At 41.1% G+C, this 12,106-nt stretch overlaps 1 protein-coding gene across 20 annotated transcripts in view; it reads left to right on the top strand.

Annotated features, from left to right (window-relative positions):
• Positions 1–433: 433 nt before the first annotated feature.
• The window catches only part of EPB41L3 (erythrocyte membrane protein band 4.1 like 3), a 195,664-nt gene continuing 183,991 nt past the window's right edge, over positions 434–12,106 (top strand). For 12 of the 20 annotated variants that reach the window (XM_060775103.2, XM_060775093.2, XM_060775091.2 and 9 more), the window contains exon 1: positions 2,519–2,585. In XM_060775103.2, coding sequence (XP_060631086.2) covers positions 2,534–2,585 — 52 coding nt within the window. In that variant the 5' untranslated portion in view covers positions 2,519–2,533. Of the gene's footprint in view, positions 639–2,506; positions 2,586–12,106 lie in introns of those variants that run through there. The other 8 variants (XM_060775084.2, XM_060775078.2, XM_060775086.2 and 5 more) reach the window with 6 other exon arrangements.

Genomic DNA, 12,106 nt, shown 5'->3' with positions numbered 1-12,106 from the left:
TTTTTAATTTTTTAAACTATTACATTTGGCCCGGCCATAGGTTTTTAAATCCTTATTGTTTATATGTGTTATATGTATTAACTGCATTGTATTTATTGTTTTTGTTTATTGCTTTTGTTTATTGAGGTACTGTTGGGCTTGGCCTCATGTAAGCTGTTCCGAGTCCCTTGGGGAGATGGTGGCGGGGTATAAATAAAGTTATTATTATTATTATTATTATTATTATTATTATTATTACATAAATAAAGAGCCCCCCTGTGTATTACCGTCTATGCAGGAGGCTCCTTCCTCGCCCTTCTGAGGGAAGCCACTGAGCGCCTTGAGTCTCCCACCAGGAAAGGGAAGGGAGGGCGGGCACGCGGGAGCCGGGCACGGGCCAATGGGGAGACGCTTCTGCGGGCGGGGGGCGTGGCTACGGGGCTGTGGGGCGGCCTCTCGGCGCGCGCCCAGGACGAGGAGCAGTGCTGCTCCTGGCGCTGCAGGTGGAGGAGAGCTTCTCCTCCTCCTCCTCCTCCTTTTCCTCGGGAGCTTTGGAAGCGCGGATTCCTCCCAGCGCTCTCCTCCTCTTCCTCCTCCTCTTCTCTCTTCCTCCGCACTTTTCCTTCAGGGCGCCGGAGCAGCGTCCCATTCTTCCTCAGGTGAGCCTCCTCCTCCTCCTCCCGGGACTTTGGGAAGGGCGCGCGTGGGGTGGACGGGGCAGGGAAGGACCCCCGAGAAAGAGAGCGCGCGACCTGTCCTTGGTTTGAGGTCAGCGGGGACAGATGCCGCTTTTGCCTCCCCCCTGCAAGGAAGCCTGCTTGAGTGGGGGACGAAAAGGAGCCGGACACGCGTCTACGCATCCATACGAGCTCGTAGACGCGTGTGTGGGAGCCCTCCTGGCCCGCGCTCAGCCTTAAGCCCTCCCCCCGCCCTGCCCGCCTGCTTGCCCAGGTCGGCCCTTGGAGGGGTCAGCGCCAGTGCGCCTGCGCGGGAGGGGGCCGGCTAATCCTCTCTTGATCCCCCTCCGTCCCCGGTCCCTCCAGCCAGGAAGAATCCTTGTCGCCTTCCTTTGCGTGACAGAGACCTCTTTCCCTCCGTCCCCAGCCTTTCAGCCTTCCCGGCTCTCCAGTACTAGAGTTAGGATCTCCCATGCTGACTGTCCTATTCCCCATGTCCGTATATGTTTGGGAAAGCTGGACATTGCAGAAAGCTGAGAAGAAGGAAAGCAACTCCTCGAAAAGGAGTGTATACTGGACTGCTGGAAAGACCTACCGCAAATCAAGACTGGAACACTCTCCAGAAGGCAAGACAATTTAAGGACTGCTATCCTTTGGACGTACTGTGAGAAATCATGGCTCCATCGCAAAGACAATATCTTGCTTGGTAAGGTAGTACTTAGGCGATTCCTGTTGTCCAAGTAGGATTGTCTTCCAAGATTGGTGTCCTGGTGGTGGGTCCATAGGTGACTGTGGAGACCTATTCTTGATCTGCATGTTCTCCTTCAGTGAGGGCATTGGTTTCCAGGTGGAAGGTGGTCCCGATCGGGGTTGGCTTGATGTGCCTTCCTCTTGGCACATTTATCCCTTTCACCCTCCATTTGTGCCTCTTCAAATTCTACAGCACTGCTGGTCACAGCTGACCTCCAGCTGGAGCGCTCAAGGGCCAGGGTTTCCCAGTTCCCACTGTCTATGCTAAGGTTGGCTTTGAGCCCATCTCTAAATCTCTTTTCATGCCCACCAACATTCTGTTTTCTGTTCTTGTTGTCCAAGTATGATGGCTTTCCAAGCGTAGTGTCTTGGCAGTGGGTACATAGGTGACTGTAGAGCCCTATTCTTGACCCACATGTTATTCCACAGTGAGGACATCGACAATCAGACAAGAGAAAGACCACACTCCAGGTGGATATATCAAGAAAGACAGTCTCTGCATCTGCAGGACTTGTATGGCAGTGTGACTTGGAGATCTCTCATTCCTGGGGTCACCCTGCATCAACGATGACAGTTAGCAACAATTGATGGACTTATCAAGGTGATTAATTGCAACATCCACACTTGCCTCCAACAGACAAGAGTTCTTTCTCCCACCCTGGACTTTCCACAGATATATAAACCTCCCTTGTCTAGTTTCCAGTATAGCTCACAACCTTTGAGGATGCCATAGGTATGGATGAAACATCATGAGAGAAAGCTTCTCAAAAAAAGGCTATACAGCCAGGAAAACTCAGAGCAACCCAATTGATGGACTCTTATGGTGTTGATGGCAGGGTGACTTGGAGGTCTCTCATTTGTGGAGTCACCCTAAATCAAAGTCAGTGATGATGGTTATCAACAATTGATGGAATCTTATGTTATTGATGACAGGGTGATGTGGAAGTCTCTCTAAATGTCAAGATGACTGAAAATGAGATGGATGTACTTTGGACATATGGAAAGGCATGACTCCCTAGAAAAGACAATGCTTGGTGAAATAGAAGGCAGTAGGAAAAGAGGAAGACCACATTCCAGATGGATATATCAAGGAAGACATGTCCCTGGGCATTGAATGATTGCCTTTTATGTTTGGAATCTGCCCTGAGTCCCTTTGGGGAGCTAGAGTGGAATATAAAGGTTTTTATTATTATTATTATTATTATTATTATTATTATTATTAGTGATTCTGAAAGATTTGAGTCAGGGTATGGATGACAGGGTGACATGGAGGTCTCTCATTTATGGGGACACCATAAATCGAAGTTGACTTGATGACAGTTCGCAACAATTGATTGATTCGTATGTATTTTCAGTTCAGTATCAAGACCAACTTTGGCTCCCCAACTTCTCACTGCCCATATGTATCTGGATAAAAGCAAACCTCATCTCACGGCTTGTGCCTTGTGGGTTGTTCCTTCAATTCAAGCAGAAGGTTGGGGATCTTTTCTTCTGTCTGTTCTTCATATTCTTTATAAGCTTCTTTCTAATGTTTTTAACCTGTTTGCTCTTGGCAGAAATTCAGGTTGCGTTCTCAGCCCCTCCACAAATAGCCAATGGTTTGTGTGGGCAGGATGGAATGCAAGGTGCTGTCTTCATTTCCATCTTTCAGTAAAATAGAAAAAGGAAGGCTCACATACTGAAGGAGACTGGATAGTATTCTGGAAAGAAGCTGCTGTATATTTGTGGGGATACCATATTCTCTTCCAATTTTTTAAGTCTAGTTTATTTATCTCTTGAGCTCAAAATGTTTTTATGAGGTCTGTGTTCTTCATTTTTCTTAGATTTCTGTAAGTGTGTGCACTGTATGAACCTGATAGTGTTTCTCTCTTACTTATCATTTGCAATTCTTTTCCCCCATCGAGAGGGAATAGGATTTGAAACAGGCGGAAGGCTCTTGCCTCTCAGCAGATGGTTGGTCTGGATTGTGAGTGGGGTGTGTGCTGGAACGAATCTAGGCACACAGGAGATTCTTGCTGTCTCATACCCACAGCAGGATCAAGTGATGGTGCAGAAGGGACTGTGGGCACCCTGCAGTGCCGCCTGTGGGGGAAACAACAATCAGGCGCTCTAAGGAAGCTGGTGGCATGGCATTAATAGATACATAAGCAGCCGTAATGAACAGTGTGTGGGCGATGTGAGATTTTCCTTTCCAAGAAAGGAAACCTGTTCTTTGGCTTTTAGGATGACTGGACTTCTGCTGGCCATCATTTCTGTGTTTGCTAAATTTCTTGGGTCCTCTTGATTGGAAGGAATTAATTGATTAATTTCTTTAATGCAGTAATGCCTTGATGTCTTGCCTTCTTTATAAACATAAAGCAAATGTCACTGGTTTGCTTTACTAAAATACATTACTAGTATTTATGTACATCAGACGTATACTTGCAGAAATTCATTTGTCATATTCTTTCATTTTTCCTTACTGTGTGTTTTTGATATGCTTCCATAGTCCTTGTATCAAACCTTTTGTATTCTGTTGAATTTCTCGATGAAGGTAATAGTTTGTGATAATTAGTAAAAAGAAAGAAAAGGTAGCCAGGCAATTATATCTTTTCCCTCTTACTGGCTTACATTTTCAACTAGTGCGCATGTGCATGCACGAATACAATTTGACTCTGCTGTGTTTGAATCTTAGTAAATAATATTTGTCTCCTTCCATGTAGCTTGATATTCTAGGGGATGGTGAGGAAATGAAAATAATATAGTGGCCACCATATACTGTACATAAATGTGTGTGTGTGTTCCCTTCCACATAGCTGAAGAAAATCCTACATTTTCTGCTTTGAACTGGGATATATGGCAGTGTGGACTCAGATAACCCAGATCAAAGCAGATATTGTGGAATTTTCTGCTTTGATGTTCTGGGGAATATGGCTGTGTGGAAGGGCCCTGTGTGTGTGTGCCTCTAAATCCCTGCCTTCCATTATTTTTTTCCTTACCTCACCCGCTGGCTCCAAATGGGAATCAAAGAGTAACGGGTGAGGAAACAGTAACTGATAAGCATGCCAGTTTCCCTCTCCAGCTACTTTAGCTGTGGGAGAGAAAAACTTTAAAGGCCCTCCTTTATCTCCAAGAGTAATTAGGATCCTTTTTTTAGTAAGCTTATGTTGGGGTTCTTCTTAAAGCTGGACTCCTTCCAAGAGTGGCTATGTTTATCTTTGTCTCTGCAGAATACAGTTGTTTCACACGCTGGCTGCGGCTTGTGCCTCCCCTGCAGTTCAGTGACATTACAGCGAGCTCTGCTTAAGCTAATTGCTGATTGTCCGAACAAGTAGCTGAAAGGAGAGGAGACTCGCGGTTCTGATAGGAGCTGGGCAGTTTGATTTCATTAGACCAAAGGCACGGAAGTGAGAGAGCACTTGACTGGGTGGGTCTATTGCAACCTTAGGAAGGGATGGGTAAGGATTATGCTGAAAGTTGTTTCCAAAGGGCAATCCACAGATAGGGAAGGGTTAAAGTGCATTAATGAGTAATAATGCTCAGAGTCCATATTTAAAGACAGCATCAGCAGATTCAGTCTGTGCTTTGCCAGTGTCAGGTAGGTCCTGAAGGTTTCAGGGTTATGGCAGTAATTATGACTTGTACTTATGACCGCCTTGAGTCCCGTCTTGGGTGAGAAAGGCAGGATATAAATATGGTAAATAAATAAATAATAATGAATATGAACTATGCCAAAACTATTTTGTGCAATTGAATCCTGACTGATTAATAGTTGGTTAATTCTTTCTCTCTGGAATGTAATGAACAGTTATTCTGATATAGTTTTCTTGGTCCCACTTTTCAAATTCATTAAAGAATTGGTCATATAAGTAGGATAATAAAAGGTTCCAGCATGGAGTGAATCTGTTCAAGGCTTCAGTTAGCCCAGCCATTTGGCATGTTCATCTTTTAAGAAATATTTTTTTTACTGAATTTTAAAAAGTATTCTACAAACAAAGGCAGCATTCTAAACCTGCTGATACTGCACTCATGTATCTGAATTGTGTGTATGTGTTTTGTTTGGCTGCTAAAGTATCCATGTATTCATGCTGGCCACATGACTTTGGAGGTGTCTACGGACAACGCTGGCTTTTCAGCTTAGAAATGGAGATGAGCATCAACCCCCAGAGTCAGACACGACTGGACTTAATGTCAGGGCTAAACCTTTACCTTAAAGTATCCATACTCAGAGAATTAAATTTGCCATTTGTATATATCGTCTATACCCTGTTGTTTCTCTTGACTAGAATAAAGCCTGACTTAAAACTATTTTAATTAGGACAAACTGATAGGATTCTGATCAGTATTTTCACTTTCTGTCAGAATCTAGGAAAGATATTCTAATTTAGAACTAGTATCAGGTTTTAGTAAAGAACTGGGTGCGGTCAGGCAAACTGAAGTTCAACCAAGACCAATCAGAACTGTTCCTGGTCATCTGAGAGACAGCTCATAAAATAAAACACTTCTTTTTTGAGCCACACTCCCCTTGCACGCTCTTAATTCCAGTTTGGGAGCTTTCTTGGAGTCTGCCATAAACCTGGATACCTAGGCTACAGAGATGGCCAGAAATGCAGCTGTATAATGACTAGTGTGCCAACTGTATCAACTCCTGGAGAATTCTAATCTGACTTTGGTGACATATCCCTATGAAAGGTGTTGTCTCTTAAAACAGTTTGTCAACTTCACCTGTTTCGAATATGTTGTGGTATCACTTTTTACTATAGCCAGCATGGTGACGTGGTTTGAGACTGCTGACCAGATTTCAAATCCCCACTCAGCCATGTAAGCCCATGATTTTTCATCCACAGAAGATGCCCATGATAGGTTTGCTTTAGAGTTGCCACAAGTCAGAAATGGTTCTAAGGCACACCACAGCAAGTTACAGGGAATGTGAACTTCCATTGTTTCAACAGCATTGTTGTCTATCTTTTTGTTTCATGCCTCAAGCAGTGACCCACAAGGTGTTTTATGATTTTGATTTTGAGTTCTTTCAGGGGAAAGTCTTCTTTCAATCTCACCATTTCAGAGGCATTTTTGGCAATGATAAGGGAACCATTTTCACAGCTTGAAACTCCCTGCCAGGAACAACTAGACTCCCCAATTGTCTCTCTATTAGCTTCTGAAAACCATTTGTTCATGAAGGTTCCTGGCAGTTAGACTGGCTTGTGTAAAAGTGTTTTTTAAAAATCTGGGTGGATGCTCCCTTCTAGTTTATTTTGGTGTGTTTTTGTTCATAACTGCTTTTTGAAGTTGCTTTTTACATTTGTGTGATACTTTTAATTGGTAATTGTATACCCTGGTGGTGCAATGAGTTAAATCACTGAGCTGCTGAACTTGCTGACTGAATGGTCAGCAGTTTGAATCCAGGGAGCAGGGTGAGGTCCCACTTTAGCCCCAACTTCTGCCAACCTAGCAGTTTGAAAACATGCAAATGTGAGTAGCTCAATAGGTATCGCCTTGGTGGGAAGGAAGTGGCACTCCATGCAGTCATGCTGGCCACATGACCTTGGAGGCATCTACGGACAATGCTGGCTCTTCGGCTTAGAAATTGAGATGAGCACCACCCCCCAGAGTTGGACAGTACTAGATTTAATTCAGGGAAAACCTTTACCTTTTTAGATATGTTATTATCAGTGGTCTGGAGCCCTGTTTCTTGGGAGAAAGAGGACACATCAATCTAACAAACAAACAAGCACCAACAGTATGACTTTGGGAAGATTTTATGTTGTTGTTGTTGTTTTGAAGAGCGTGTATTTCACACCTCTGGATAGGGATGCTCTGGGGATGTAATGGAATATGCCAAATGGGATACAATTGGAATCCCATATGGAAAATTGTGTCCCTTAAATTTAATGTCAAAACTAATCAGTAAACATTTTAAAGAAATTCTTCTGAAGTATGCAAGTTCACCTGCATATTTTGCTTTTCCAAAAAGGTACACTGTGTAGCATACTTCATAAAAAATCTACAACAGTTACTCATCTTTTTTTATCCATATGCTAAGTTTTAAGTTATTTTTGTAATTTCTGGGAAGAGAAAAGCATCAGATCCTGTTGGAGACTGCAAATGAATACTAGACTATATTTAGCTGTATAGCTGAAGGCTATATTTCAGAGGAAAGAACAGGCAACATCACCTCTGAGTATTCCTTGCCTATGAAAACCTTAATGGAATTACCATAGATCGACATGCAAATTGAGGAACATACACCCACAAAAGGTTGAAAAGGAAAACAGGAAACAAATCTATTAATCTAGTTTTTAAAAGTACTATGTGCATTTATTTATTTATTTATTTATTTATTTATTTGTATCAACTCCCAGCTCCTAAAGATTCCCAAGGCAATGAACAATTTTTTTCTTTAAAAACCATACAGAGATTTAAAAAATTAAAAACACGTTAAAATACTCTTTAAAAATCTTAAAGACAAAATTAAAATAATAATAATAAACAGTTTAAATAGCAATTTTAAAGACCAAATGCCATGGGAACAGTACTGTTTTGGCTGCCAGCTGAAAACTTAAAAGATCTAAGATCTTTGGCCATGTGATGATTTTGGACAATGAGGCTAACAGTGAAGATATTGGTTTTATATATTGGTTTTATATGTTTTTTAAAGATCTTACTGTATGTACTTTTTAATTCTGTTTTAAATGTGGTTTTAAGTGTATATTGTTAAGGCATCAAATGGTTGCCTGGTTGTAAGCCGCCTTGAGTCACCTTCACTAAGTGTGGGTCACACAAGCTCTTCTAAAGATCTCAAATATTTGGCAGGGTCATAAGAGAGGAGATAATCTTTTAGGTATCCTGGCCACAAGTCATTTAGGACTTTGTAGATCAACACCAGCACCTCCAGTTCTGGTGTGTCTGGTGTTATATGGTCTTTAAAATGCACACTTGACATTAATCTGACTGCTGCATTCTTCACAAGCTTCAGGTCCTGAACATGGGCAACACCATGTAGAACATATTGCAGTAATCTTAAGACATGAACCATTGTGGCCAGGTTTGCTTTCTGGTGCAGCAGCTGAACCTAGGCAGATGTGCTCCCAGCACCCACAGCAGCATGGCTTTCCAGGAACAGCACAGGGTCCAAGAGCATCCCCGAGCAATGAGCCTGATCTGCAGTCCTAACTGCAAGTTGGTTTTTCCACTGACCCGCAACATTTCCATTTTGTCTGGATTACACCTTAATCTGTCCATTACGGCAACCAGACATTTCAGGGCTCCTGTGCCTCAATGAATGAGTTACATGTATATGAATGGGGAGTATAGCTATGAATGTTCAGGCATGGGATGCATATGTTGAATTTCTGCACCCACTTCTGACCCCAAAATTCCCTGTGAGGAAATGTTTGCATTGGGGCTTAAGAAACTCCCTTTCCTGTAAGGAGCATTAGTCAAACATAGACGTGATACTCTCCTTCACCCTAAAAAACATTCACAGACCAAAGCAGATTGTTCACCTAATCAGAGTGTTTACATGCATCAGCAATGCAATATTTATGATATAACAGTGCTCTGACTTCATGTAACTGTCAAGATCAATGTCTTTAATTAATTAAAAACAGTATAGGTGTGTTTACATGGGAAATTATTTCTGAACCCTTGTGGTTCTATTTTTAATTTTACTGTTGTTGCTAAGGCTGTATGCATGCAATATTTTCCATTGCTGAAATACTTAGAATATTTTATAATAGCCTATTAATAGTCTTCATTATTTGCTCTTGAAATGTAGCCACCACATATGTTGATCCCTGTCAGTTGAACATGATAACATATTTATAGATGGAAAGCACTTCTGGAGAAAGGAAAGGAGGGTGACAGTTACATATTAATAAATGATAAATCCTAACTTCAAATTATTTTTGTTCATGAAAATAATATTTAGAAAGATTCTCAATTGAACTTTAAAATACTAATGAGTGGGTTAAAGGGGTCTGGAAACACATATTTGAAGGAAAACCCTTTGGTGTTATTCAACAGATGCCAACCAAATAATCCTGATAGCAGAGATAAGAGGTTTAGCAGCATAAAAGCAGGCAAGAAATATAAACCAGGCTAGTGGCATTAATAATAGTACAGATGCAAAGCTGGAACAGATTTTTCGAGTTTCATGAAACCATTGTGTATGGTTATGCATAAAATAAATTGAGGGTGGCCATCCAGTTGGAATTATTTGGGAATAAATCCAGTTGAGTTACATGAGATCAACTTTAGAGTAGATACGTATGTTATTATATTGTTATTCACATGACTTATTTCTGGAGTATTGCTTAAAATGGTATATTCTCTTGGGAAAGTTTCAGTGTTTGAGGCAATTTAGATACGTCAAGAATGAGCTAAGTCTGTAGAACCCAACTGTATATTGCCACAGGGGAAAATACTATAAATACTCAAAACTAGCATTGGTGGTTACTTTGCCATTGTACGTGCTGATATAAACTTGATATTAAGTTTTGTGACTCTGCTTAGTGTGTGTATTTGGTGTTTCTAATGTTGTCATATGATTCATTTCTCATTTAATCATTCCTACTTTTCTCATCCATAATTTGGATGGATAAAATGTGAGTCATCATATTCTTTAAAAAAACATTATTCTCACTTTAACCTGCACTGGAGTATCAACTTCCAAATTGTTTGCTAAAACTAGCTCTACCATGAAGTAAGATCACGTGTTGCTTCACTGACCATCAAGTAAGCCCGGAAGTAATATCTTGGGGGCCCTCCATCTTACCCAGAATATCAAGGCAGAAAAATCCCACAATATCCTCTTTGAACTGGGTTATCTGAGTCCACACTGCCTTATATTCCAATTCAAAGCAGATAATGTGCGATTTTATTCATCTGTGTGGAAGGGACCTTGAATAGCTAATGCTATATTCTAGTAATAGATATCTCAGGGAAAAAAGTGGAAAGTGTATTGATTTCAGAGTTTTGCTTTAAAAATAGAGTATCTTCTTGAAGATATTCACAGCTAACTTGATGCCTGAAGAATTGTAATTTCAGTGTCTGGTGAAGAAGTAATTGTCCCTAAAATTGCTGCATGGAGCTGAACCAACACTTTTGCTTCATAACTTTTGTCATACACAGATGGAGAGAGTGAGGCTTGACAGCATGTAAGAGGAGAGATGCCAGGAAATTGCTCTGTTTGTTCTGCTCCCCACCCAAACCCACCTGTCCACTTGCTAAGGGGCAAAGGAGATGCAAACTGTGTGGGACATGAAAACGCTTCAATCATGTGGGAAGTGTAATTCACCAAGACACAATTGATTTCACTATCAGGACTCAGTTTAAATGCTTCAGAAGAGAAGTTCGTGGATAAGATAGGTGGGATACATTGTGGGCTCATCATCCACACACTGATTTTGTTTTTTAAAATTGTACTGTGCCAGCCAGTTTTTATGCTCTTGGAATAGAGCCAAATTCAAACACATAGAAGACCCACAGTTTGCATAAGAGACATGGGACAGCTATATAGATGGCAAAGTATAGTTTTATTTCATTCTTAGTGTATCCTTGTTTCAGTGGGCTGGCTAGTAATAAAGAGCTTAAATGCACCATTACAAAGGAAACTTGAACTATATTTTTAATCGTTTTTAGAAAACTTTCAATCCAATGGAATGGTGATTACTAATTTCTCACTAAAGACGGTGAAACAAAGCATTTTTCCTGGTCTGTGCCTTAGTATATTTGATGTGATTGTGGATATACTTTCACAAAGTACAATATAAATATACTGGGTTGCTGTGAGTTTTCCGAGCTGTATAGCCATGTTTCAGAAGCATTCTCTCCTGACATTTCTCCCACATCTATGGCAGGCATCCTCAGAGGTTGTGAGGATGCCTACCATAGATGTGGGTGAAACATTAAGAGAGAATGCTTTTGGAATATGGCCATACAGCCCAGAAAACTCACAGCAACCTATTGATTCTGTCTATGAAAGCCTTCGACAACAAATATGAATATACTGTGTTGCTGCAAGTTTTTCGGACTGTATGGCCATGTTCCAGAAGCAATCTCTCCTGATGTTTCACCTGCATCTATGGCAGGCATCTCAGACCTCACAACCTATAAGGATGCCTGCCATGGATGCAGGCAAAACTTCAGGAGAGAATGCTTTTGGAACATGGTCATACAGCTTGAAAAACTTACAGCAACCCAGTGATTCCGGCCATGAAAGCCTTCAACAACACAAAATGAATATAGTTTTTTAGGATGTGTTTAGATTATAAACATGCTTTTAGATGTTAATTTTGAGAAGAGGGATCGTTTTCAAAACAGCAGCCTCAACACAATGTTTTCATGATTGCAGCATTTCTGGAAATGTCACATCTCTTGCCCGGCACATTTATGTAGACTTTGTCAATAAACTGCCAAATTGGAATCATTTGCAAAGCATTGCAAATGGTCTCTGTACTATCTAGATAAAGCCTTTTGCTTGCTTGTAGAAAATTAATGAGACAATGCTTCTTTACTTAGGAAATAGGTAGGTAGATTATACTCAGGAAAGGCTATTAGGAGGCAAGAAGAATACTTTGTAAGATCAAAAACAGAAAATTCTCAGTTTGTTTTAAAGAAAACCTGACCTCCTATACTGGTACTCCAAAATATTTTCCTTACTCCTGTCTAGAGTAAGGAATAGTAGTTATTTATTTATTACCTACCTGTCCTCGCTGCTT

This window comes from Anolis sagrei, chromosome 4 (assembly GCF_037176765.1).
Source record: "Anolis sagrei isolate rAnoSag1 chromosome 4, rAnoSag1.mat, whole genome shotgun sequence".
Taxonomy (NCBI): domain Eukaryota; kingdom Metazoa; phylum Chordata; class Lepidosauria; order Squamata; family Dactyloidae; genus Anolis; species Anolis sagrei.
This window is presented reverse-complemented; position numbering and strand designations above follow the sequence as displayed.